Source organism: Opisthocomus hoazin, chromosome 14 (assembly GCF_030867145.1).
Source record: "Opisthocomus hoazin isolate bOpiHoa1 chromosome 14, bOpiHoa1.hap1, whole genome shotgun sequence".
NCBI lineage: Eukaryota > Metazoa > Chordata > Aves > Opisthocomiformes > Opisthocomidae > Opisthocomus > Opisthocomus hoazin.
Window position 1 is genome coordinate 19,428,707 of NC_134427.1, and position 27,851 is coordinate 19,456,557.

General features: G+C 46.8%; 1 protein-coding gene and 1 long non-coding RNA gene across 8 annotated transcripts in view; both read left to right on the forward strand.

Moving 5' to 3' along the window:
• The first annotated feature begins 5,071 nt into the window (after positions 1-5,071).
• Positions 5,072-7,885, forward strand: LOC142363123 (uncharacterized). Its single transcript, XR_012765507.1, has 3 exons — positions 5,072-5,851; positions 7,425-7,576; positions 7,685-7,885. It is a non-coding gene; the product is annotated as an uncharacterized LOC142363123 (long non-coding RNA).
• Positions 7,886-16,690: 8,805 nt separating this feature from the next.
• Positions 16,691-27,851, forward strand: part of VBP1 (VHL binding protein 1) — a 43,890-nt gene continuing 32,729 nt past the window's right edge. For 2 of the 7 annotated variants that reach the window (XM_075435137.1, XM_075435138.1), the window contains exons 1-3: positions 16,692-17,119; positions 24,727-24,869; positions 27,686-27,761. In XM_075435137.1, the coding sequence (XP_075291252.1) occupies positions 16,990-17,119; positions 24,727-24,869; positions 27,686-27,761 (349 nt within the window). In that variant the 5' untranslated portion in view covers positions 16,692-16,989. Of the gene's footprint in view, positions 17,120-24,726; positions 24,870-27,685; positions 27,762-27,851 lie in introns of all 7 variants that reach the window. The other 5 variants (XM_075435139.1, XM_075435141.1, XM_075435145.1 and 2 more) reach the window with 4 other exon arrangements.

Sequence of the window (27,851 nt, forward strand, 5' to 3'; positions counted from 1 at the left end):
AACAATTTTGCTCCTGTTCCCTAATCAGGACAGTAGCTGGCAGTGGCCAGACTTCACTCTCACCCGCTCACGTGTTGCCTGTGGGATTTGTTGCAATATCGGTCCTTGGTTCTGGTTTGCCAGCAGTGGGTACCAAGCAGCGGTCGCTGCTGGGCTGGGCTGGGAGCGCTGGCACCGACCCTGCAGCTCCGTCCCTCGAGCAGCCAGGCACACAGCCGGGCAGAGCGGTGAGCGCTGGGCGAGCAGGGGACACGGCTCAGCCTCGGTGCGAACACCTCCCCGCCAGCGCCCCGGGCTCCTTGTCCCGGGGAGATAACGCAGCCGGCGGTATCTGCCTGTGCCCAGGCGCAGGGCTGCTCCACCAACACCCGGCAGCTCTAAGGTGGAGGAGCTCTGCGTCCCGGCGCTATCAGTCATGCACGCCAGAGGCTTTGCAGCCTCCATTCTTGGTATTTTTACCACTTTTTACCTTCTGAAGCAGGCAGACAGCCTGTTGACGCAGGCTGTTTTCGCCCTGTGGCACAGGGACTTCTGCGGTCGTGCGACTGTTCCCCAGACGCCCCGTGGAGAGTGATGCTCCCGGGCGGGGGCACGGCGATACCCATCGCCCCAGGAACACGGCGCCCGTCGCTGCTGATCTTGGGCTGATGTTAGTCCATCGCCCCCCTCTCCTAGCCCGTGACCCACTGCCTGTTGGGTGTCAGCCATCGACCGGCCCCAGCCCAGCGGCGAGCGGCACAGCCCGACCTATGGTGCCCGAGATAACCCCCCATCCCCGGCTGCCCGCAGCCTCTGCAGCCCCCCCACAGCCCTGCAGCCTTCCCAGCCGCCATCTGGATGGGAAAGCGATGCCGTTTCCTCAGCCAGCTTGCTGTTTCAATTCACAGGTGACCTTGTGCCCGCTGCTCTCGAGTGGGGTTTTGCTGCTCTCCCCCACACAGGGGCCCCATGGCTTTCCTAGGGGAGAAAGAGGGGACTTGGGGACCAAGACACTCTGTCGTCTGGGCCAAATCGGTCGGAGCTTTCCATCACCTTCTCCGGCACATCTTCTGCCGGCCGCAGGGACACCTGCAGACGAGGATTCTCCCTTGCACAGCACCACAGAGCCTGGTTCCTTTCAGTGCCTACGAGAGCATTGCCCTGTAATACCGGCCCCACCGCTGCGTGAGGAGCAGAAACTTCATCCATCAGTAAGCAAGTGTGTGCGCTTGCGTGTGAAATCACACACTTCTATTCAGCAGATAAAAACGCTGTCAGAAGTGGGAAAGCATTTGGAGCTGCCAGCACTCACTTTCCATTTTCGCTGACTGATTTTACAGACAGAAGGAGAACTCTTGCAAAAACAGGACTGCAACTGTGACGTGACGTTTAAGGGCGTGGGGCTGGAGAGACCAGTAGTAAGAGGTGATGGTGCTTAACAGGCGCCATGGTGTAACCGGAGGAAACAGCAAGTGGCTTTTCAGCACAAAAACGCCTGTCATTGCCTGCAAACTCCTTCAGCCTGCACAACTTTAGCACTTCAAAATAAAACAGTGGCCAAAGCAACCGATAATAATGCAAGAGCCAATCCGTAACTGTCCAGAGTTGAGAGGTAAAGTAATAACTTCACAAACAGCTAATGAAAGCTTTACTTTTAACTTACTGCAACTAAAGGTAAAACAAATCCATGCTTGCTAAGAATGAGACGTGTGCCATGGGCTTGTGTTGTTAACATGTACATATTTCACATTTTGGAAATGTGCATAAAAATCAGCCATGGGTCTTTCAGCAGCCCGAGCAACCGTGTGCCCTCTGCCCACGGAGCCCGGGAGCTGCCCTGTGCCCCACGACGTGACCGCCTGGCAGGAAGGAACAGAGGTGACGGAAGAAGCATTGCTCTGTAACCCCTTAAAAACACCTTACAGAGGAGTAATCATAGAATCACAGAAACATCAAGGTTGGAAAAGACCTCTAATATCATCAAGACCAACCGTCAACCCATCCCCACCGTGCCTGCTAAACCATGTCCTGAAGTGCCACATCTACATGGTTTTTGAACACCCCCAGGGATGGTGACTCCACCACTGCCCTGGACAGCCTGTTCCAATGCCTGACCACTCTCTCAGTAAAGAAACTTTTCCTAATATCCAATCTAAACCTCCCCAGATGCAATTCGAGGCCATGGAGTAAACAGCTCCTCTCTCCCCTGAGCCGGCCCTGAAGCCTTGCCGTCGCCAGCTGTGTAATTATTTTGTTGTTGCTCTCCTTGGCTTCTCTCCAGTGCAATCAAAAGCAGGACCCAGCTTCTGGAGCCCGGCCCTGCCCAACGCCGTTATCGCCAGGCCGGGTGACAGCGCACGCTTTCCAGTGACCTCAGCTCCCCCCCAGCACGCAGACACACGACAACACCCCTCTGGTCTGCGCAGCCACACACCCCAAGCAGCCTCCGCTCCTCCCCCTCAGCAGGGACCCCCCAGAGAAACCCAGAGGGGTTTGTGCAGGTTGTTTGCTTTTCTTCTTCCTCCCAGGCAGTGGAGTGGATCAGCTCCGTAGCGATGCTAGTTACTGAAACCAGCTATTTCACTGCTGGTATTTTGTACACCAGTTCGGATCTCTGGGATGACGACGGCTTGTGTGAAGAGAAGGAAAGAGCCCGGGGAGGAATGTAGCACTGTCTGCTTGGCCAGCTTTCTAAAAATACCGTGCACGGCTCTGTCATCCGGACAGTGGGCACGGCAGCTGCTCCTGTCCCTGCCGGGCTGATGGGACCTGGTTTTCAGCTGGTTTTCCTGTAAGGTCAACTCCGTCCCTCCCTTCCCCAGTAATTCTTGAGCCCCGTGCCCACCTTACTCTCAAAGGAGTGAATGTCTGGAAAATATTAAGGTCTTGCAAATTTTGTGAGAACAGGTAATCAGGCTGAGAAAACAGAGAGGCAATAAGAGGAATTAAACCCTGGGAAAAAACCTTAATGGGAGTCTGTGCCTTATGAGACACCAGAAAATCCACTCTTTAGTCAAGGTTTCTCTCTCATGTGGATTCGTTGATGTTTAATGAAGCGTGAAGTCCCATTAAAGCTTTTCCTGTGGTTAGGACATTCACCATGTGTGGCTTCTCTTATGTCTTAGAAGCAACAGAGTTGTGCTGCAGCCTTGGGGAACTCAGTCTGTCGGTCCCCAGGCACAGACCCATAGAAAGTTATTTGCTGGCTTATTTTAGTTCTGCGGCACATGGGGCTGCTTGTCAGATCCAGCATTTTCCAATAAAAAAAAACAAAAAGAGGAGAGGGAAAGGCAGGCTGCGTACAGTGGGAGCCATCCTGTCCCATGCCATGCCATGTCATGCCATCCTATCCCATCCCACTCCATCCCATCCCGTCCCACTCCATCCCATCCCATCTCTTCCCATCCCATCCCATCCCATCCCATCCCATCCCATCCCACCCCATCCCACAGCACCAGCTCAGGCTCCTTCCCACACCATGACCAGCCCCTCAGCTGTCTATAGGTATTCTCAGCTACCTCCATGAACACCCCGGTTTTGGTTAAATTCTTAGTGTTGCCAGCATCTTGACTGGCTTTGGTTTAGCTTGTATAAAAAAATTAGTCTGGCATAGAAAAAAATCAATCTCCTGGATGATTTGGAATCCACTGTGCTTCAACGGCATTGACTTCGTGCTTGTTCCATCAGCAATGACAGGTAATGCAAATAAGCATTTTGATTTCAAAACACTTGTAACTCTTTACAGTTTGCATCTACTTCCATTTCTCCCTTTCAGGATCAGCTTTTCAGAGTTTTGTGGGCAGCTAGTAATGCAGTGAGATGCCTCGAGGGCATTTTACAAGTGCCTTAGCTCTTTTGTCCATGTCTTTATCTTCTTAAAGTCTAGATAAAAGGTATGTGCTGGTTTGCCCTTATCTTCTGTTTCGCTGACACACACAAGGAATTCTATGTGTTTTGAGATGGAAGATTGTCCTTTATAGATTTCTGCAACTTTGCCTCTATTAATTCGTGCTTAGCCAAATGTCTCATGTTTATCATCTGTTTTTGTTCCCATTCATTTATTCGGTACGAAACTAATGCCCACTGGGCTGTAATTTCCAGGACTGCTTTACGCTGATTTTAATACAAGATTGCTTTTCATTGGCAGTGTTACATGTTTTCAGATGCTGTGCTGCTGGCTCCTTCCTCCGTTGCCATGGCACAGCCCAGTCAGCACCCCAGGCCCAAATCCTGCTTCCCAAAACCAGGTACACTCCTCTTCCTTGGGAGGGATGGAAACATCGTGGATCCTCTTCAGTCCACAATTTGTATGATTTTATTAGGCTGATGATTTTAGCTTTCTTGGTTCTCCAGGGTTATTGAGTCTGTGGTTAAAATGATCTGCGTTGGAGCAGGGAACGGCTCTCCTACTCCTGACCAAGGGTCCTCCAAGCTTCAGACCTTACCTCTAAGCATAGCTGGAAAGCAAAGACGTGCCCATAATGCTGATATCACTGGTCAAAATAAAAATCCTCCATCTACAGATTGCTTCAAAACATAAATTGCATTTCTGCCCCTTTTTCTCCTGGTCTGAGGGGCAACATAGAATCACAGAGTCACAGAATGGGTTGGGTTGGAAGGGACCTTTAAAGGCCACCTAGTCCAACCCCCCTGCAATGAGCAGGGACATCTTCAACCAGACCAGGTTGCTCAGAGCCCCGTCCAACCTGGCCTTGAATGTTTCCAGGGATGGGGCAGCGACCACCTCTCTGGGCAACCTGGGCCAGGGTTTCACCACCCTCACAGTAATGAATTTCTTCCTTAAAGCCAGTCTAAATCTATCCTCTTGAAGTTTAAAACCACTACCCCTTGTCCTATTGCTACAGGCCCTGCTAAAATGTTTGTCCTCATCTTGCTTATAAGCCCCCTTTTAGTACTGAAAGGACGCAACAAGTTCTCCCCGGAGCCTTCTCTTCCCCAGGCTGAACAGCCTCAGCTCTCCCAGCCTTTCCTCACAGCAGAGGGGTTCCAGCCCTTGGATCACTGTTGTTGGTCCCAGCCTTTCTGATGCTTTTCTCTTCTCACATGTTCCCTCTCAGGCTTCCTGGCCAGGTCAGCACTGTACTCGGCTCAGCAGCAATTCCGCGTTCGTCTTGTGCCACATCGCAGGCTGTAAGTCCAAGATTCATTCCAGCTTCCTCACCTGATGAGTAAAAAAAAGGATGGGGAGGCTGTCGCCCCTCGCCCCCTCCACCGGCCCCACACAGATTCCTCTGCTCTGAAAATGGGGCTTCTTCAAACCAGCGGTGCTCAGCTCGCCGCGGGCGGCCGGCAGTGATTCACAGCCCACGACAAGCCAGGCTCCGCTCTCCTGCTTGGAGAGGTTTCCAGAACATCCCTGGTTAGGATCAGCCAACTCAGCACCAGGCGCACGGCGGCAGCACCTGCACGACACCCTTGTCTCGACGCCCCGAAGAGCCTCTCGCAGCGAGACCCCCGGGAATGAGCGCCGCGGTGATGGAAACAGGATGGGTTCATACACTGGTCAGCTGCCAGCCCAAGCCCTTGGGGACGTTGGGAGCAGGGCTAGCCATGCCGTTTTCTCAGCTGACATCGACGTTTCGTTAGGCATCTGCTAATGCCGGCAGCGACTGTCCACATCCAAACTGCTGATGGGTACACACGCACACACACATACGGGGTTCTGGCAAATGAGCAAGGCTTGTCCTGGGACACTTCCGAAGCCAAAACAGAGCTCTGCCCCTCGCCTTGAACCAAGCCCAAACTTCAGATCCTGAATTTGCATGAGGTTCCTCAGCCAGCTCCTGCTTTTCAGAGCCCACGAGCCCTTATTGAATTCATAATGCAACAGACCAAACCGGAACAGGCTAAGGTAATTATATTACACTGACTACATCACCTTGCAGTATTTATTTTGATTTATCTTTTAAAAAACATTGATTTGTAACGTCAAGGGGAAAAGTCAAAGAAAGGGGACTTTCATGAACCTCAGTTAAACGCTCAGCAGTAAGAATCAGAACAGATTCTTCACCAAACAGAAACTCTTTTATGGGGAAGTATTTCAGGAATAATACAGAAATCTTCTCATACATGTCATTATTGACAGCGATACACCTGCGGGGAACATAGTTAGCCTAAGGGCAGGGACGGCAGCCAGCTGCTCAAGGCGGAGGTTGCAGGGCCCCTGCCTTTCTGCCTCCCAGCACTTGAGCAATGGTGGCACAACTCCAGATTGTTTTTTCCTTCCCCTTCTTTCTTTTCCTCTTTCTTTTCTCCCTTCTATGTACGAAGTCAGCAATTTCAAAGTTCAAGCTCTACCAGCAGAAGTTGGAGAGGACTCAGTGTCCAAGGGCTCCCGGCGCCGAGCCCTGCCCCGGGCCATTGCTCCTCAGCGGGAGCTGGGGGGAAGGAAGGACAGAGGAAGCGTGACTTACCCTCATGTGACAGGAGATGAGAAAACCGACCAGTGGTTTTTACCACTCAGACACGCTGGAGCACAAATTTCACGCCTGTGGGGCACTTGGAACAGGGGCTGAAACGCCCCAGGGCTTGTGTCCGATTTCACGCATCCTGTGGGCTACAAAACCAGCCCCAAAGCAAACCCGATCGCAGCTCGGGGTCTCTTGGTGGTCCCAGAGGAAAGGGCTTTACCTGGGATGGAAACAGGGTCAGCCTAGCAGGGCTGACGGCGTTCACAGCCCTCGCACTGCACCCCTGCGCAGAGCCAAATGTCCACGGAGCAGGGGCCGTGCCGGGGTGCGGAAGCGGGCTGGGGCGGCAAGCGTAGATAAAGTTCATTAAATATTTTTACTGCAGCATTTTTTGTTTCTTACTTGTTCCTTACGATGCATAACATCAATCACAAAGCTTCTCGGAAAAACAAATGGCCCATTTTTTGTGTTAAGCACAATACCTGGGTAAGCCGCTCTAGGTACAGGTTTTTTTCTAACAGTAATTTACCTCCAACCAATTTCTCTCTTGGCATTTGCAAGCCAGATTTGTTTGCCACTCTGCACACTTCAGAAACTTTACTGATGTTAGTGAAACATAAAGGCAAGTGGATCTGTGCGAGATTCACACAAAAAAGGCAAGCTCCATTAAAAAAATGATCCTTTATGGTTTGCTCTCCCAGTAAATTTTTCTCTTTCCCCCGTCTCTTTCGCAGCTCCTCTCTGTACGTCACTTCTGTCCTTCCACACACACACAGTGAGACACGAACTTCACTCCTCAGCGCTCGTCTTCCTTTGCATCTTCACTTTTTTCCTTGTTTCATTGTTTTCACACTACATTTTTCTATTAAATTGCTGCTTACTCAGGCCTGTCTCTCCCTGGAATTCTCTCTGCTCCTGCACTAAAACTCTGACTCAGACGTCGCGCCGAGGCTGAGTTTCAGCCAGGCAATCTCCAACAACAGACTCATGGTCTGATTTTTTTGTATTTTGCAGTTGTGCAGGGTTTGGACGAATTCAGCCGTAGAGAGTCCCAGCTCCGGAGCTATACTTCTTATCCACATTTTATAACTCAGAAGGAAATGAAGATCTTTAAAAGAGACTGGCAGAGTATGGTACCTGTAAATCCAAGCTGGACAACAGTGTGGGTTAGTTTTTTTTTTCCTCTCATGTCTCTGCTGAGATAAGAATTAGCATTGAAACTCATTCTGGTTTTAGGCTTTTTAGACGACGCTCACGTCTCATTTCTCTCCCAGAAACCTTCGCATCCAGTTGCCCACTTCAACCACATCTGACAGTAGTAAAGATCCCCAGGACACTCTGCTTTGGCAAAATTCATGGAAAAGAGGGAGCCAGGCGGAAAGGACACTCGGTTCCCCTGCAGAGAGCACGGCTGGGGCAGGGGTTCACCTCGTGTCGGGGACCGGGGCAGGAGTTCAGCCCTGAGCCCCTGTCACAGACCCCAGGAAACCCGGCTCTGCACTCCTTCCCGTGCGGGCAGCTGCGGAAGTCAGGCGTTTCTCAGGCACTTCAGTGTCCGAAACTGTGCGAGAAGCAGCTTCGTCAACAGCTCGCCCTTCCGCGGAGACGCCTTACCATCCACCAGGAAAAGAGCTAACGGCAACAGTTCAATTCTCCCAGGTTTAAACTGGGATTGAAAAAGTCTCATTAAAATTAGAGCTTTAGAATTTTTAGGTAACAATCACAGTATTTATAAAAAAAAAAAAATTTAGTAGTGATTTCTGTCTCACCTCCCTCTAGCAGAACAACAGCCACCAGTAAGGTAGGTTCTGCAATATTTTGGAATCAGTGCTGTTGAGCAGATGGTATTTATTGACAAACCTGCTGCTAAACTGTTTGCACTCCCAGGGCTGTAGGTGCAGCCAGCCTGAAGCACATTCGCTACTCGTTACTGAAATACTCATTTCCCTGGAAAGCCATCTGTGTCATTCAGTCATGGCAGCAGCCCAGAAACGTCCCATTCCCTCCGCTGCCACCACCACCCCAGCACTATATATACGCACCCATGCCTGGAATATGCTTCCCGTCTCCTTTCTGAAGCCCTCATCCCCTGCCCTATGCTAAACGCAGGGCAGCAAGATGAATGAGACGTAAATTGCACACACAATTTCCTGTTTATCATCCTTAACAAATACAAACTGAAGTCCATAGGTGCAGGAGAGTGGCTAAGAGCAAGGCTTGCTAACAGAGCCACGTAAACTACATCCTACAATGTACTGCTTTCATGTGAAAGGGATGGAGAGAGAGACGGGCAAAGAGGTGCCGATGTGGCGTGGACACAAGGACTGCCAGCTGCCTCGTGCAAGGTGTGCTGTCGCCACGGCCACAGTGGTAGCAACCAGCAGATGGGCTCGGACGGCGTCTGCAGAAACACACGAAGCCTCGGCTCGCTCTGCCGTGATGCTGGGGCGAGAGGAGGGAGAAGCCTCAGGCGTAAAAATGTTGACACTTCCTTGCCCTCTTGGGACCAATGACACGTTTGGCACTGGGGAGCTGAGGGAGATGCGGGTAAGGTATCACTCCATCACTCTCTAGGAGCTATTTACATACCTCTCAATTAAATTTCTATGCAACAATTTGTGTAGCTAATTCTGCATCTTTCATGGTGTCACAGGGAACCCTCCATAAACACATTTTTAGTTTAAGATGATGAATGCACCTTGCCACCCCAACCTAGGGGGTGGCAGCTTGTACTTCTTTGTCCTTATCTGATTCAAAAGGTCTAGAATTTCCCCCAGACACACTCTCTTACTCACAAAATAAAGTTCTGCATTGCATCAGGAATGTGGTTATGTCTCTTAAGGTGGATAGATGATGGCCCAGTTCGGCTTGTCACTGATTTCCTCTATACTGACAAGAATTCCTTTTTCTTCACTAACAGATTCATAGAATCATAGAATCAGAAAATGGTTTGGGTTGGAACGGACCTTAAAGATCATCTCGTTCCAATCCCTCTGCCATGGGCAGGGACCCCTTCCACCAGACCAGGTTGCTCAAACCCCCGTCCAACCTGGCCTTGGACACTGCCAGGGAGGGGGTAGCCACAGCTTCTCTGGGCAACCTGTGCCAGTGTTTCACCACCCTCACGGGGAAGAATTTCTAATTCATAAGACCTCAGATGTCTCAATAGTCTCATACCTGCATAAGTCTTGAAAAACGTGAACAACACCAGATTGGCAATGGATATGAACGTAGAGTTTGCCCAGAGAGCTTGGGGAATCTCCTTCCTTGGAGACCTCCAGTGCTGTTCGGAACGAGATGGCCTGAATGCCAATAAAAAACTGAATTGTATTTCCTACCCTTTGGCTTTCAGGCTTTATGGGCTGTGCTTATTTTGTTGCATTAGCCTGGGCAGACGTCGGTGCTGAAGGGCATGACGTACAGCCATCCACACTGTGCACAGGACGGCTCAAACCTGGAGCAAGTCAATGCGCTGACTGAAGAGGGACATTTGACCTCACATTTGGGCCTGACTAGCACATTGAGTGAAAATGGGAAACACTCAACTCAGACACTTCTATGCAAAATTTAGGCTTCCTGAAACAGGATTAAATAAGAGAGTCCCTGCTGGGGGTGGAGGTAGCACAGAATAGCTGCTGTGCTTCAGCTCACACCCTCACTTGTTGTGAAACAACTTCCCTGTTTAGACAAGCCCTAAGAGACATAGACATTTGTAATGCCTATTTAATCTTTCCATCTCTTGTTTTCTTACTGTTTCAATGTTTCCTCGGGCTTTGAAGATTCAAAATAATTTTCTCCCAGAAACTACAAATCTTAAGGCAAAAATCAAGCAGCTAGAAATTGCCTGCTGCCAGTCAGACTAAAGAGTTTGTAACTTTTTCCAGCACAGGAAATGTTCAATATTTCAATAGCGGTGACCATGCTGTAATGCATTTATTCCCTTAGGGTTACAGAAATCCTTCATTCACAACATTACCTACCCTGGACTGTAGGACCGCTAATCACAGAATCACAGAATGTTCGGGGTTGGAAGGGACCTCTGTGGGTCACCCAGCCCAACCCCCTGCCCAAGCAGGGTCACCCAGAGCAGGCTGCACAGCACCGCGTCCAGGCGGGGTTTGAATATCTCCAGAGAAGGAGACTCCACAGCCTCCCTGGGCAGCCTGGGCCAGGGCTCCGTCACCCTCAGAGTGAAGAAGTTCTTCCTCGGGTTCAGCTGGAACTTCCTCTGCTTCAGTTTGTGCCCGTTGCCCCTTGTCCTGTTGCTGGGCACCACTGAAAAGAGTTTGGCCCCATCCTCCTGACACCCACCCTTCAGCATTTCTAAGGTCCCCTCTCAGCCTTCTCTTCTTCAGGTTGAACAAGCCCAGCTCCCTCAGCCTCTCCTCGTAGGAGAGATGCTCCAGTCCCCTCATCATCCTCATAGCCCTCCGCCGGACTCTTTCCAGTAGCTCCTCATCTTTCTTGAAGTGGGGAGCCCAGAACTGGACACAGTACTCCAGATGGGGCCTCACTAGGGCAGTGTAGAGGGGAAGGAGAACCTCCCTCGACCTGCTGGCCACACTCCTCCTAATGCATCCCAGGATCCCGTCGGCCTTCTTGGCAGCCAGGGCACACTGCTGGCTCATGGTCAACCTGTCATCCACCAGCACACCCAGGTCCCTCTCCACTGAGCTGCTCTGCAGCAGGTCTGCCCCAAGCCTGTACTGATGCATGGGGTTGTTTCTCCCCAGGTGCAGGACGCTGCACTTGCCCGTGTTGAACTTCATCAGGTTCCTCTCTGCCCAACTCTCCAGCCTATCCAGGTCACGCTGAATGGCAGCACAACCTGTCGGTGTATCTACCACACCTCCCAGTTTTGTGTCATCAGAAAACTTGCTGAGGGTAAATACTTGTGCAATGCATTGTGCTTTTCAATGGTATCGGAAGATAGACAACTCTGCTTGGGAGCCGTCCCTGATTGCCTTTGTTGTTCTGTTTAAACCTATATTGGGTCTGGATGGGATGGAGGTAGCTTTCCCCGTAGCAGCCCTCCCAGTGCCGTGCTGTGTACCGGTAGCTAGCAAGGTGTTGGCAATTCCCCAGGGTTTGGGCTGCTGCTGGGCAGTGCCCCACAGCATCAGGGCTGTCTCACCAGCATTCCGCCCTCACCAGTGGGCTGGCGTGGGCGAGCTCCTGGGAGGGGACACAGCCAGGACAGCTGACCCAAACTGACCAGAGGGATATCCCATATCGTATGATGTCTGCTCAGCAACAAAAGCCAAGAGAAAGGAGGAGGAGGGGAGCATTCATTATTACATTTGTCTTTCGGAGCAACTGCTACACATACTGAAGCCCTGCTTCGTGGGAAGTGGCTGGACATCGCCTGCTGCTGGGAAATAGAGAATAATCTTTTGTTTTCCTTTGCTTCCATGCACACCTTTGCTTTTGCTTTATTAAACTGCCCATATCTCGACCCACGAGTTTTTTTCCTTCTTCTTTTCTCCTCCGACATCCTTCTGAGGAGAGGAGTTTACAGCAAGGCTTGGTGGGCACCTGGTGTCCAGCCAAGGTCAACCCACGACAGTCATTCTTGGCACCCAATGTGGGGCCCAAGAAAATAGCAGTTTTGTATTATATGCGCTATATTTACAGTAGTTGTTAAGTTGCAAGCTTCTGTGTGGTTCACAGAGTTTGTTGGCTGCACTACTTTTCTCTTTATTCTGCTGAGCTCGGGAATGAGCTCGACTGGGTGGAACCCAACCACCCAGGAATCCTGGAAGTGATCATGGACTGTCCAGAAGGCAGAGACTTTGGAGCATTGCCTGAGGAGGTGGCTTGTGCCCAAAAGGAACCGCCATATAATGAGTTATCAGAATATGAGAGGCGTTATGCTTTGTTTACTGACGGATCCTGTCATGTTGTAGGAAACCATCGGAAGTGGAAAGCTGCTGTGTGGAGTCCCACATGACAAGTCATTGAAGCCACTGAAGGAGAAGGTGAGTCAAATCAGTTTGCAGAATCAAAAGCCATCCAACTAGCCCTAGAGAATGCTGAACAAGAGAAGTGGCCAGTTCTCTATCTCTATACTGACTCCTGGATGGTGGCTAACACCCTATGGGAGTGGCTACAGCAGTGGAAGAAGACCAATGGACAGCTCAGGGTTAAATCCATCTGGGCTGCTGCATTGTGTCGGGACAGTACTGCCCAGGCAGAAAACATCATTCTAAAGGGACGTCATGCAGATGCTCACACACCCAAAAGCCGTGCCACTGAAGAACATGGATACAATGAACAGGCAGACAAGGCTGCCAAAACTGAAGTAGCTCAGGTGGACCTGAACTGGGAGCGTAAGGGTGAGCTATTTCTAGCTCGATGGGGCCACAAAACATGAGGATGTCTAGGGAGAGACACAACATACAGATGGGCTTGTGGTCAAGATGTGGACCTGACCAAGGAGGCCGTCACACAGGTCACTCATGAATCTGAAACATGTGCCGCAATCAAGCGACCCCCATGAGTCATGTCTCCCTGGAAGAGAGGGCGCTGGCTGAGTTTTCAATACGGTGAGGCCTGGCAAATTGACTATATCGGACCACTGCCATGGACTCACCAAGGCAAGAGCTACATACTCACCACAGTGGAAGCAACTACCGGTTGGCTAGAAACATACCGTGTAAAGCATGCCACTGCCTGAAACACTGTCTTAGGCCTTGAAAGGCAAATTATGTGGTGACATGTTACCCCAGAAAGAATTGAATCAGACCATGGGACTTACTTCCGAAACAAACTCATAAACTCCTGGGCAAAGAAACATGGCATCGAGTGGGTGTAGCACATTCCCTGTCACCCACAAGCCTCTGGAAAGATTAAGAGATATAACGGGCTGTTAAACACTATGTTGGGAGTGTTGTACAATAGGGCTTGGAAGCACTAAATTTAGCAGAAGCCACCTGGCTGGTTAACACCAGAGGATCTGCTAACCATCCTGGTCCTGCCCAGACAAAACCCCTACCTACTGTGGGAGGAGATAAGGTCCCCGCAGTGCACACAGGGACGTGGCTGAGGAAGGCAGTGGGGATTGCTCCTCCCATGCGAAAGGGCAAACCCATTCATGGGATTCTTTGCTCAAGGACCTGGGTGTACTTGGTGGGTGATGTAGAAGGATGGGGAGACCCGGTGCGCCCCTCAAGGAGGTTTAACCTTGAGGGAAAAATAATTGGTGATGTGAGTTCTATGTTGTAGGAAGTAATGTAGCAGGAATGACCTGAACTGATGAAGAGTGAGGTGTGCGAGGAATTGGGCCAATGCAATGATGACCCAAACCAAGCCGGTGTTGGTGCCCACAAGTAGAACATGCTGCTTCTCCTGTCCTGAGCCTCCGTCTTGACAGACGGGGCCCAAGTCATAGCCTGTTCTTATGAACATTTGGAGGAGTGGAGGAAACCCATGGAATGGAAGAATAATATCTATCTGTTCAAGGACAGGGAACAGTAGTTAATGAGAACTAATAAATCTGTATGTTTGGTATAAAGATGGTTTAAGTATGAGCATAAGTTGTAAGTGTTGGTAAGAAGACATATCGGTAGTCCTCATTCCCTGTGGTCACCTGGTTGCCTATAAGGAATGTGCTGAAGCACTCAATAAATGCCCTCCATTGTACAATTATTATCAAAAGTCAGGAAATTTTTATGCATTAGTGAAATATACAATACTGTGGATGCAAATGTTTCATGCTTTATTGCATTTATACGTACGATGCAATAACAGATGGTTGGGTGTTTGGCAGTCTAGCACACATATTTACAGAGCATCTCACTTTAAGGATAATGTAAGCAATGAAGCTTTAATCCTCACCCTGAAATACGAGTTGACTGTCAGAAGCTGCTAGATTTTTATTTGTAACACTCATATTCAGCTGCCTCCTTATTACTCTCCTTACTTTTTGTGGGTTTACTTCAAAGTCGTAGCCTAAAATAACCATTGCTGTATTTGCAGATCTTCCATTTGTACGAGTATTCACACTTCTGTTAGTGTACTATAAATGTGGAAGTTAAAAAAAATCCTCTTTCACGAAACAACATGGGAAAACCGAGTGTTCGGACTGAGCAGTAGTTATGCTGTGTTCTTTTCCTCACGGCGTTGGGTCTGGCCGGGATGCAGTTACCTTTCCCCGTAGCAGCCCTCCCAGTGCCGTGCTGTGTACCGGTAGCTAGCAAGGTGTTGGCAATTCCCCAGGGTTTGGGCTGCTGCTGGGCAGTGCCCCACAGCATCAGGGCTGTCTCACCAGCATTCCCCCCTCACCAGTGGGCTGGCGTGGGTGAGCTCCTGGGAGGGGACACAGCCAGGACAGCTGACCCAAACTGACCAGAGGGATATCCCATATCGTATGATGTCTGCTCAGCAACAAAAGCCAAGAGAAAGGAGGAGGAGGGGGGCATTCGTTATCATGTTTGTCCTCCAAAGCAACTGCTATACGTACTGAAGCCCTGCTTCGTGGGAAGTGGCTGGACATCACCTGCTGCTGGGAAATAGAGAACAACCTTTTGTTTGTCTTTGCTTCCACGTGCAGCCTTTGCTTTTGCTTTATTTAATTGCCTTTATCTTGACCCATGAGGTTTTTTCCATCTTGTTAACCCCTCCACTGTCCTGCTGAGGAGGGGAGTGACAGAGCGGCTTGGTGGGCACCTGGCGTCCAGCCGAGGTCAACCCACCACAAAACCTCTTTTGTATTTTTAACGAAGTAATAAGCTGGTATGAAGACACCCAGGCCAGGAGGACTGGGGGAGCTGCAGAGCCCATCATTTCTAAGCTGTTCGTTTAACCCTGCTTGCGTGGCACCATGAACATGTGATTGATGGTGGTTTGAGACATTTTCCTGGTACTGGTCCGGCTGCAGTGGGCCAGTGTCTGTATCAGAGAATCCAGTGTCCCACATGGCAAAAAGCTGCACCCGCACTCCTGGTTGCTCTCTGGAAAATGGCAAACAAGCAAACACAGGCGTCCAGCGAACCACCATCCCTCCCCCCATTTTTGGCTGGACCTATCACCCAGTTCCCGTCCCGCCCGGTTCCTTCGTGTAATTTGAAACATCCAAAACCCATCTTCCCCAAACCAGGCCAATGCCGGGCAGCCGCCGCTGCTGCGGTTTAACAGGTTTTCAGCCCCCTCGACGCAAGCCGTGCCCCTCCGCGGGGGTTTCTCGGGCAGCTCTTCAGCAGCCTCCCAGAGCAGCCCACGCACAACCCAGGAAGGGTCTGGTTCCATCAGCGGAAGACGCAGTAGGGACATCGGGCTCTTTCTTTTTACGGACGCTGCTCCTGCAAGTAAAACCTGCAAGAGAAGGCTTTTCCGAGGAGCTCTGATTCTTTCCCTGCGACCTGCAAGAGAGGGGGTTTCCCCAGGGCACGCAGCCACCACACCGCGAGGCCCTTCCGCACCCCCGTGGCCGCTGCACGGGGCTCCGCAGGGGAACCTCGTCCCGCCAAAAACTGACAGATAAAAACCGATAGCTAAAAAACTGATAGCTAAAACTGATAGCTAAAAACTGATAGCTAAAAAACCTATAGCTAAAACTGACAGCTAAAAACCGATAACTAAAACTGATAGCTAAAAACCGATAGCTAAAAACCGATAGCTAAAGACCGATAGCTAAAAACCGATAGCTAAAAACTGACAGCTAAAGACCGATAGCTAAAATCCAATAGCTAAAAAACGATAGATAAAAAAACGATAGCTAAAAAACCGATAGCTAAAAAATGATAGCTAAAAAATGATAACTAAAAACCAATAGTTAAAAACCGATAGATAAAAACCGATGATGGCTGAAAACCAATAGCTAAAAACTGGTGACGAGTCCCGTCAGACCTCCCTGACAGTGCCGGGCACCCCGCTCCTCGCCGGGGCCTCCCCCACCGCCGCAGACGCAGCGACCACCGGCCAGCTTTCATTTTTTCCGTTAAATCCACCCCAAGAACAAAGCGCCGGGGGCGGAGGGGGTCGACGCCGCGTGACCGAGACGCCCCCTGGGCTGCTGGGCGAGGGGTGGTCCCCGCCCCGGAGGGGTCCCCGCAGCAGCCCAGACACCCGACGCCCCGGCGGGAGGACCCGCCACCCGGCTCCCCACCCGCCAAACGCTCGATGACGTCGTCTATGACGCGGGAGCCCCCCGCGGGGCACGCGGCCGCCCCGAGGGCGGCTTCCCGCCACACGCCGCACACCCCCCCGGGGGCGCGCGGGGCGGGGTGGCAGGCGGGCGGTCACCTGACGCCGCCGCCGCCGCCATTTTGTCTGGGAGTGTTAAATGTGAAAGGGAAAGCCGGAGCGCAGCCCGCAGGAGGAGGCAGAGCGCAGCGGGGCCGGTCGCGGCCAGCCGAGCCGGCGGGGCCGGGCGGCGAGGGGTCTCCGCCGCCCCGCGGAGCAGCGGGGAGACCCCCCATCGCCGCGGTCGAGAGGAGCCGGTGAGGCGGAGCCCGGGCGAGGACTCCCCGGCGGCCGGCGCCCTTCCCTCGGGGAGCCCGCTCTCGCCCCCTCGCCCCTGGCCGCGGGGGAGCCGCGCCGCCCCGGCCTTGCCCGCCTCCTCCCCAGGGTCGCGCCGGCCATGTCGGGGCAGTCGATCACGGACCGCATCACGGCGGCGCAGCACAGTGTCACCGGCTCGGCCGTCGCCAAAGCCGTCTGCAAGGCGACGACCCACGAGGTGATGGGCCCCAAGAAGAAGCACCTGGACTGTGAGTAGGAGCCCGCGGCCTGCGCCCCGCGGCGGGGAATGGGGGGGTGGCCCCGGGGCAGCCGGTGCGGCCTCCCCGCGGTCCCGCTGCGGGCGGTGGGGAGCGGAGAGGTGGGGCGAGGGCCGCTTGCACCTTTTTTTGTGTGTGTGAGGGGATTTGTCGCGTAAAGCGGGGTGAACCTGAGCGCTTTGCTCTTCAAAACTTGTTTTACACGTGGAGGGAGCTTTGTAACGCCCTGTCGCGCCCGGGGAGCTCAAATACCCCGGCCGTGTGGGCTCCTCCCGACGGGAGCTGCCTGGCTTGGCGCTCTGCGTGCGCCGGTGCCGGTTCCTCCGGCACCTGGGGAAAAGGTGGGTTGAGGGGGGGTGGTTTGACGGTTGTGAGCGGGAAGTTTGTTTTTTTTTAAAGTACTCTTCCGTGCTTCTGTGACTCTGGTGGAGTGCAGCTGTTTAAATGTTTCTAACGTTCCCCGAAATATCATAGCTTTCTGTCACGCAGCTCTTGAAAAAGGGTGAAAAGACTTGAAATAAGGTAAAGGGAGGGGTGAAGGTGGACCAGTACACCTCTCCAGAATGAGCGTATGTTTCCGCTGATAAACTTAATACGTTAAAACTCCTTTCTGTATACCAAAAGATGCAGAAAGCTACCCTTAATATCTGCAAAATGTCAGTGGTGTTGCTTTGCTTCAGGTTCTGGTAACTGGAGAGCAATCGAAGTTGCTGTTTGGCCACTCAAAAGTGCACTGAATGCTGCAAACCTCGTATGCTGTGCAGTATACCCGTTCACCATCTATTAAAAGTGGAGCAAGCGCGTGCCATTAGGGACGGGAAAGAAGACATGAAGCTTTATGCTGGTTTCTTCAAAGAGAAGGGAGCAGGCTAGTAGTTTTGCCGGGCTTGTTGGAGTTGGTGCTACTAAGGGGAGTTTGCTGTTCACGCTTTCGGAAGAAGCGCACTTAGTTATATTGTTTGAGGATAGTTTGGCTCTCTGATGCTATAGCACTCGTCTGTTAATGCAGGCTTCTTGTGTGAGAGCTTTTGGTGTAGATCAAATAGTTAAAAGCAACCAAATACATGTCTCATCTGTTATTGGTCTGAATGAGTGGAATCCAGCTACAGCAGTGACTGTTGCAGCTACTGCCTTGAAATGAAAAGCCTTGAAACTGGGTAACTGACAATGTATTTTTTTCAAGATACTTTTATAAAGTTACCTTATTTTGTCTTGTCTTGGTGCTCTGCCTGTGGTAGAGCAACTTTGAGGTAACCCTTGAGTCCAGAAATGGCAACATAACAGGAAGCCAGAGAGCGGTGACAGTTTGCTCAATAGTTTGAAAGCTTCTGCAGCTTAAAAGGTATAGTGTATTGTGTGACTATATCCTTAAGATAATGTAATCTACTATAAGTTACCCTCACAAAATAAGAAAATGGAAACCTGGAAAAGCTCTTAACTGGAGACTAGCATAAACTGAGTTTGCCTTTTGACTATCAAATTCCTTTGAATATCTTTCGATATAAACCTGTTTAGAGCTGTCAGTCTCCTGAAGGGCCCCTTCTGTGCCAGATGAGTTCTGTGTTTTGGTGCAGTTCACTTTCTCAGACTTTGGTCTAAGGCAAACAGAAAGCTTGTTCTTCTGACTTGATATCTGAAATAGAGGAACGCTTTGGTGGAGAAGAAAAAGATGTGAAATATGGTACCACAAATAATCTCTGTAAGGGATTAAAAAAAAAAAACCACACCCATGAACATTGTCCAGTCTTCATTGAGTATACCCAGGCGCTGCTTTTCAAACATCTGCAAGCCTTTGCGTGGCACTTCTGATTTTTTTTTCACTTGTACACAAAACTTACTTGTGTTAAATGCAAGCAGGTAAGATACTAGTTTAAATGCTGTAATCTCTGGAGAAATCACACAATGTATTTTCAAAGGTACGGTACAAGTACTTTCCAATTTAAGTAAATTATGAAGGAAAACATAACTTGGATTTAATGCAACACTGCTAGTTGTACCTTGCTCGCTACGTGTGTGTCGTTAAAAATGCTACACCATCTGGTATTACTTGTAATTGCTGCTCATGAAAAAGCTTCACCAAGAGTGTGTGTTTGAGAGTTGCTGTAGTTCTGTCAGGGATCGTGGATGACTGTCAGTTTGTACACTCTATTCAGATGAATTCTTTAAATCCCCTTATTGCCAAGTTTCCACAGCGAGGAAAACTATAATATCACAGTATGGATATTTATGGGAGGATGTTATACATGCAGTGTGTGAACTAGTATTTAAGAGTCTTGGGTTTTGTCTGGCTGCTAACTGCTGAGTAGTATAGTCATATTTTTTTCTTGAAGAGCAAAAAAAAAACAAAACACCACACACAAAAAAACCCCAACCCTAAGCAATGTCAATGGGAATACTTGGGTTTTTTTTCTTCTAAAGTAGGTCACGGTGTCCTAAATAAGTCAGCAGATCTATTTCTGCAGTATTTTGTAATATTTTAGGATAACATAAGAATGTTATATAGAGGCTGAGCTCTTCTCTTAGTAGAGCACCTGAAGGTCTTCTCAGTTCTCTCACTTCCCCTCAGCCTCCTGAGTTTGGGTTGCAGTGGAGTGGGGCTAGATTATGCTGTTGGTGATACACATCTCTTCTTGGCTAACTATGGAAAAGCCATAATAAAAAATGAATATATTAAAGCTGTAGCCAAGTTGGTAACTGGCAGAGTAGACTTATGTGTAGGCCAAAATTTACATAAACACAAACCCTTAATTACATCTTGAACTCTTAGATTAACACAGTAATAAAGGAAAAAAAACAACTCCTCTTTCACTTGTATACAAACCACTGAATAAGCACAGGGAGGGATACTTAGTTAATGTTACTCATCTAAACTTTAAACTACTAAACGTATAGAAGCTTTGGAAATGCTGTAAGAAGTGATAATTTAGGTACTGTAAAATTGTATTATGTAGCAGAATTAGGTTCTTAAGCCTTTTGCTTTAGGAGAAAGTTCAGGCCTCCACCAGATCATCGCAAACTTTTATGTTTTGCCAACAGTGTCACACTATGACTGTCACAGTTTTGGGTGGTTCTGTCTGCCTGTTCTTACTTTTGGCAGCTAAAGCTCATGACTGTTGGGTGAATGCTGATGCAGTGTGGTCCTTGCAGGGATGTGTAAGTTGTGATACCGTATGAAGAAGTACTTTTGAACTCTTCTACTGGCAGCAAAGTGGCTGCCTTCAAATTAAAGCTCTTTAGTGATCTGTCAAGCTTTTCAATACAGTAATTGAGGTAATTTGACTTAAACAAAAAAATAGTTAATGTCTTTCTAATCTATAAATGTGTTTCTTATTTAGGAATTGCTTAAAGCCTTTTAAAAAACTTTATGGGCCTTCATCTGTCCTAGTTGGGTGGAGGGAGTGGGACAGGAGAGCTGAATTGCTCTGCTTCTGATAAAGTAACTCTAAGTTTAGATTTAGCTATTATAGAAATGAAACTTAAAAGATTGCTTAAAGATTGAAGATCAGATCTGCACAATAAGAGCATGTGGGCATAAAAATATTAATATCAGTCAGGTGCTATCTTTTAATCAAGTCTTCCAGCAAGAATTGTTGCATTCCTTAGGTTACATTGACAAAGTTTGCTGAAGTGGCGCTTCTGTTTTATGGTTTTGTAATCTGTAGTTTACGGTGCAACTTCTAAAAGGAAGGTGTAGGGGTTTTTTTCAAGACTACCTGGAGTTAAGGAAAGTGGTCTGAATTCGTATATCTGTCTTAGAGCAGTTTCAGTCCTGTGACAAAATGGAAGAAATATGGGAATATTAAACCATTATGGTTGTCTAACTTAGGTATTTACAGTTCTCTTCAGAGACATACTCCTGAATCTAGAAAATGCTGACTTTCTTGTTACTTGAAAGTTGAAAAGTGTTGTTTTTTGTTGATGTGTCCCTGAGAATTTTCCAAAAACCTGATATATATTTATTTTTTTTTAATATCGGTATTTATGCATGCTGTTCTCTGAAGAGCTGTATGGTTTTGTAGATGATGTGCCAGTATTTTAGATGAGCCGTGGAAGAGAAATCCCCAGTACTCTTCTAGGCAGTAAGATTTCCACAGCTCTTCCAGGCTGCTTGAAAACCCCTATGGTACTCTTCTGGTTTAAAGCTGATAGATTCCCCCCCCTGCCCCACATGATGTTAACATGTTTCTGAATTCCGTTCTAGAAATAACACCACAGTTTCACTTGCAGTTGAAATGCTTCCTCTGGATAAATGGCAAAATTCTTGGAGTTGTAAAGTGTTTATAAAAGTAGTGCAATAAGAAAATGAGCTTCAGTTGCCCTGCACGTTTCATTCCAGTTTTTGCTACCAACATCTATATTACAGTTGTCCAGCTGTCAGTCTCTCAGGTGCATGTGCTCCTTTATACTTCCAGATGTGTGGTGTTGATAGCCTTTTCCTCCTTTGCTGCCAGCTGTAACAGATCCATACAGTTGTTTGTCTGCAGATATTCCTACTGCAGACTTAAAGACTCGTATTAGAGAAAGGACATTTTCTTTTTTTTGCTATGCATCTCAATTGCTAGATTTCAAATGTGATGCTAGCTTTATTATTACTAGTTGTAAAATAATAATTTAAAAAATTGCCCTGAGTAGCCTTATTAAATAGTCTTTTTAAACTTAGGTTTTTACAGTACTGTCTTGGGAAAATCTAGTTTTGGCCTGTAAAATGCAATGAGATTTTTTTTTTCCACTGTTTGTTCTTAGTTTAGTATTTTAGAGAAGTTTCATTTGCCTAAGCATTGGGCAACTGTGGCTTGTGTGTTTGTGCATTCAGGACTATTTTGAAACCAAAGATCACAATTGTGCTGAGTGCCCTCAGTGAAATTTGGCTTCAGGGGAGCCAGTATGTGTCGCCTTCAGCGCTGAAGTGTCTGAAGTGCGTGGGACTTGCAGCTCACTTGGGTCCTCTAAACTCAAGCAGAGCTTGAATTAGACTCTGAGTAGCCCTACATGTGTGAAATATTTCCTTTTGGTTCCTTTTAAAATGGTCAGGCTCACATCTTACAGAAGCAAGTAGCACGTACTGGAAAACCTTACTAGCACTTTTACAGAATTACTGGGACTGCACTTTTCAATCCCATGGAATCACACTTGTGGAATGAAATGTTAACGTATGAGCTTCTCAAATGCACCAGAGGTCTATTGGCTTCCACTCCGTTACTGTCACGTGACGGAAGACTCCTTTTAGGCTTGTGTACCAAAACAGAAGGCAGTCGCTCCCTTCTGAAGGGAGACATCTGGATGGCTTTTTGTGGTGGTAAACATTTATGATGGCATGATAAGCCAAAGCATTTTTTATGGATGTGTGGCTTAAGGAGAGGTGATCAGTTACAGCATTGGATATAGTTGCTAGCAGTAGGATTTCTGTCACATTTTGCCTGAGCAGCACTATAAGAACACATTTGGTATCAGTCTTAGACATAAGTATATGCAAGGGATCTCTCAGGTGTTCAGCATCTTAGGGTCAACTGGAACATCTGCTGGTAGACCTTAGCTTGAGGGAAGGTGACAAGATTGAAATCTCTGTGGAGAGTGCTGGCAAAATATGAATGAATTAGTAGGGCTAATTTGACTTCAGAGCAGAAAGTTTTTTGTTTTTAACCTGGATCTTCCAGTTTCATCTGGCATTTAATAAGCACTCTTAATATTGAAAAATCTTCAGTGGAAAATTTGACTTGCTTAGTGGTCATGTGAAGGAAAAGGAATTTGTGCAGAAATAATATTTTTTGATAGGCTGTGTGGTCTTTGACCTCAGCAGATCAATGGAATTTCTGTAACATTTCTGTACTGGTTACAGGCACTCCAGTTACGTGAGAAATAGTGAGTGAGATCGAACAGCAGTGTCTTTATAGTGCTTGCTTATAAACTGATTAGTTTTGGGAAGACTTACTTCCCTTAATGTGTTTTGAGAGAATTACTTAGCAATGTCATAACAAAGTTCTCATTCAGTAGATGAGGCTGTTGAGTTAAAATTCAAGTTTTCTTTATGTATAAATTCTGGAATTGGGACTTGGTGGTTTTGTGTGTTGCTAAGCAGGGTGAAAGTTTTCATCCCAACTTGCATGTTTTGTACATATTTGGAAACAAAGGACACCAGAATGAAATTAGTAACTTAGAAGAATTTGCATTTTATAGCTTTCTACCTTGACAAGATACTATCTAAAACTCTTTACTCTGTTAAAATTACTCTGGTTATTAAATTATTCTAAACAGTTATCCTTAATGAAGGACTTTATATTCTTAATAAAAAGATCTTTAATTAAGATACATCTGTGATATATTCTATGCACTAGAACAGATACAAATTCTAAGTGCAATACTTCTATGAAGTATTTTGTCCTAAACTATTGATGTGCGATCTCTAAGTTCATGTTTAAATTGCTTATGACAATGTAGTCTGTCCTCTGCGTACTGCTAGTAAGGCAGATAAGTTGGGCCATTGCAGTGGTGCTGACACCTCGGTATTCAGTTGTTGCTCGACTTCCCAAGCACCTGCCCTGCTTCAAGTGCTTGCACAGACAAATCACGTAAACAGCAATGCTGCTCTGCAACCAACAGGCTGCTCACAGGCTTGGCTTAAATCAGAGGCCACAAAGGAAGCTTTTCAAATTACATGTTTAATTTCCTGGGCTTGCCCAGTCCTTAAGGTGTACTTTGATCACACCTGAGCCAAATTTAGCTCAGAGAATAAATGTCTAATGTGTATGTCCTGGGGGGCTTAGAGTAGTCGTGGATTTGGTTCTTTGCTCTCTTCTCAGCGGTTGCCTTCACTAGCATTCTCAGGCAGGCTTTTTTCCCATGTATCTGCTGGAGCCTGTTCTGGTTTTGTACTGATACTCAGGCAGAGACTTGAAGCTCTCGATCTCTAACCTCCCAAGTTAATGTTCTACTATTGAGTTTATAATCAGTCTTGGACACAAAGAGCTTTTTGTGTACAACAGCCTGAGACCTGCCATGATCCACCACAAAATGCTCTGTAGGTTGTCGACTAGGTTATTTTAGCTAAGTGGAAAGGTGTGTAGATGCAAATTCTTGCTCTTAATTCTTACAGAGAAGAGGCTTATTACAGGTTTGTAGCATCTCATTTGCTGTCATATGTGTCGGTACATGGGCTTAGATCAGAGTTGCAGGGTGCTTGCTGCCTGTTGATCTCATGAGGTATAGATGTCTCAGGTTTTCCTTGCTTCTCTGATTTTCTTTTTTTTTTTTTTTTTTTGTTAGATTGAGTGGCTTCAGGCATTGAGCATCCAGAAGGTCTACAATGACTTTCGGACACTAATTTGGGCATAGAGTTTCTACTGGAGCAGGTTATTTATTAATGAGATTTTGGGACTTCATGAAATTATTGAAATGCCTTTGAAGTTAGTACTTGGAGTCTTTCAGTAAAATGCAGTGAATTTGGGCAAGGAATGTAAAATAGCTCAATTATTCCTTAAAGAACGGAGGTTAATGCTTCCAGTATGAATTCTTAATGTAAAAACACAAAATAACATGATGGTCCTCTTTGAGCATGAAACTCATTGTAATGCTTTGATTTTTTTTTGTTGTTGTTAATTTAGATCTAATACAGTGCACAAATGAAATGAATGTAAATATTCCGCAGTTGGCAGACACCCTCTTTGAGAGAACTGCAAACAGTAGCTGGGTTGTAGTGTTCAAAGCTCTAATTACAACACACCACCTCATGATGTATGGAAACGAGGTAAGACATGATTAGTTCTATTAAAGCCTCCTTGACAGTGTTTTAAAAAATTGTCTCAATCTGTGAGGCACTGGATATGTACTTCAGTTTTTCAAAGGTCTATGTCTGTCCTCTGTTCATGGCTGTAAATACTTTTCCAGGAAGAAAATATTCCTTGGTTATTTCAATACCGAAACATATCAGTGTTTGCAAATTACCTGCGGGTATCTGAGTTGGGCTGTGAGGGAATAATGCGTGACCTTTCTAGAATAAAGACTTGAAAAACTTCTGATGAGCTTTACTTCATTAGGCTAGTGCTTATCAGTAAGAGCGCAGCAAAAGAGTCTTGTTAGCACTCCATAAATGTACACCCAACTTATTAACAGATAAGAATGCTTACTAAAGGGGGGAGGAGTATGGTGAGTAGAATATTTGATCTTGCAAACCATCATCTAATGGGCTAAATCTTCCTATATTCTTGCTATTAACATTCCTCCGAAACAGATTTCTGTTGCATTTTCTTCCCTTAAATTATTCCATTGCTATTTATGAAAAGCTTCCCAGACAATAACATGGCATTAGAAATGTAACCTCTCTTGTGCAGTCCTTCCATTAAAAACTAAATTTTGTCTTGGTCAGGTGACAATTCAGTCCTGAACTTGTGTGTAGTCACTCTTGTAATAAATGAATGTTGAATACTGGTAATACTGAGACGATGATTCTTAAAGGTACTGCTTCCAGCCATTGAACTGCTCTGAAAACTTGGTGTTACCTCCTCTCTCCAAAGCTCTGTGAACGTAATTGAAATGACTTGTAAAATGTAGTGTGCTCTTTGTTAACACTTCCTCAAGTAATTTATGTTAAATTGTAGTTTCAACAGATAATAGGCTGGAATTAGAGGATAATAAGAAGTAAAATTCACTGCTTGGAATTCACTACTTATTCCAAGTATAAAGCTAAACTGAATGCTGTAAATAAGTTTGTATATTCTCTGTTTTTCCAATACAGTTCGTATCTACACACTGCAACTTGAAAGAAAAAAAAAAAGCAGACAACCGAATCATAGAAAAAAATCAAAACTTAGAATTGTGGGCTACCAGTCAGTACCTGTTTGCCCAAACAGTGTTTTGTAGTGGCAGAAAAGTTGAATTTTCATGTCTGTACCAAAACTACTACTCAGCTTTGAATGGGTGCGTTTAAGACTTGAAAAAAAAGTTCCCTCATGCCTGCTGAGATAATGTGACTGGAACACTAGTTCTGTAATTTCAGGTGAAACATGAATGTACTCATCACTCTTCTAATACATTAAAAGAAGCCTCTTTCTTAAACAGAATAGTATCAGATGCTGGACTTCTTTTGTAAGTACAAGCATATTAGAGCAGAAGATCAAAATGTTGTCCGAACAATCACAGTTTTGCAGTTTCTTGTTCAACACTGTTTCTTGTGATGAAGTTTTGGGTGAAACAGGCTAAAACTCCTCTCACTTGTGCATTGTGCAATGCAAGACCCCTGACATCTGGAGACTGACAGTTAGCCATGGCCCTTGTAAAAGAGATTTTAGCTACAGAACAGTAGCTAGCTTTGCAATGTGTAGAGACACCTTTTGAATATCACTGTTCTATTCCTGATTGTGTACCAACTGTTTTTCTTCTTCTGTATCTCTTTGAATACAGTACTAAGATGTACAAAGACCAGATAAACAGAATAAGAAGTTAAGAGTGCCAGACCTGTTGTTAAGGAAGCTACATGTTGTAGACTTGTGTGAACTCGGTAGCTATAGGCTGAGAAAACATATGGAGTTGCTGATGAGGTGGTACGTGACAAGTTGGGGAATCATTTTAGCCCCTTGGAAGGTGAAAGTACTGCTTTCTGTTAAAATCATATTTGTAAGAAGAATTTTGTTGTTGCTGTGCTAGGGCCTCATTACAATTACCAAAGAGCAGGTGCTATACTGAGCCTGGCCAAAAAAATGCTAGTTTTTGAGGAGCGTGGTAGTCCAAACCTGGCAAATAGGTGGGTTTCCACTGTGAAGGGTGAAGGATCACACTGTGTATGTTGTGGCAGCAGAGGGGTTCAGATCAAAGATATAACAAGTCCATTAAGCCTTACCGATTGTAATCCTCTTTATGAACTAATACACATACAAAGAAGCAAGAAAGACAAGAAATTGCAATCATGGGAGATCTGTGTGGAGCAGTGGCAGAGCAACTTTTGAAACTACCTTGCTATCTGGATGTGTTTATCTCTAACTCTTGCATTATTTATGGAGCTAGCTGCTACTTGTCAAAACTTAAATACTGTTTAGACAGATCACTGCATTATAATATATGCATATTAAAAATACAGATACTACATATGTGATTAGAAGCCTAGTGCTGCTGCTGTCTAAAGTTCCAGAAGCGTTATTGTTACTAATTACTTTTAAACTTTGTAACTAATCGTGTTTCCCACTTCTACAGCAGCAGTAGAGCTATGCAGACCTTGGGAGCTTTGATAAGGAGAGTGGTATTTTTGTTTTGTGTTTTCCAGTTTGTCTGTTCTGAACTACAAAGTTAACCTAAGCACCTTCCTGTAGCATTACTAGCCTTTCATTCACAGGCAGTGATGTCTTCTTATTTAGTTTAAATTTATGTTTTTGCCAAATATCATTTTGGATTTCAGAGACTTTGCTAATTAGTAGTTTCATGTTTTCCTTTAAATTTTTCCCTTTTAACTAATTACTATTGTTGATAGAGTTTACTAGAAGCAGTTACAAGGTAAGTGTAGTTTTCTTGTAATATGCTTAAATGTTTTGACTCTCACAATGATGATATTCTCAACTTTTTGTTCACCAATAGCGCTTTATCCAGTATCTTGCATCCCGAAACACTTTGTTCAATTTAAATAACTACCTGGACAAAAGTGCCATGCAGGGTAAGGATCTTTCACTGGAGGAAATAACTGTACTGCTTTTTTGCTCTGTGATAGTGCCTGTGTCAGTGTACTCTAGGAGACAAATGACAC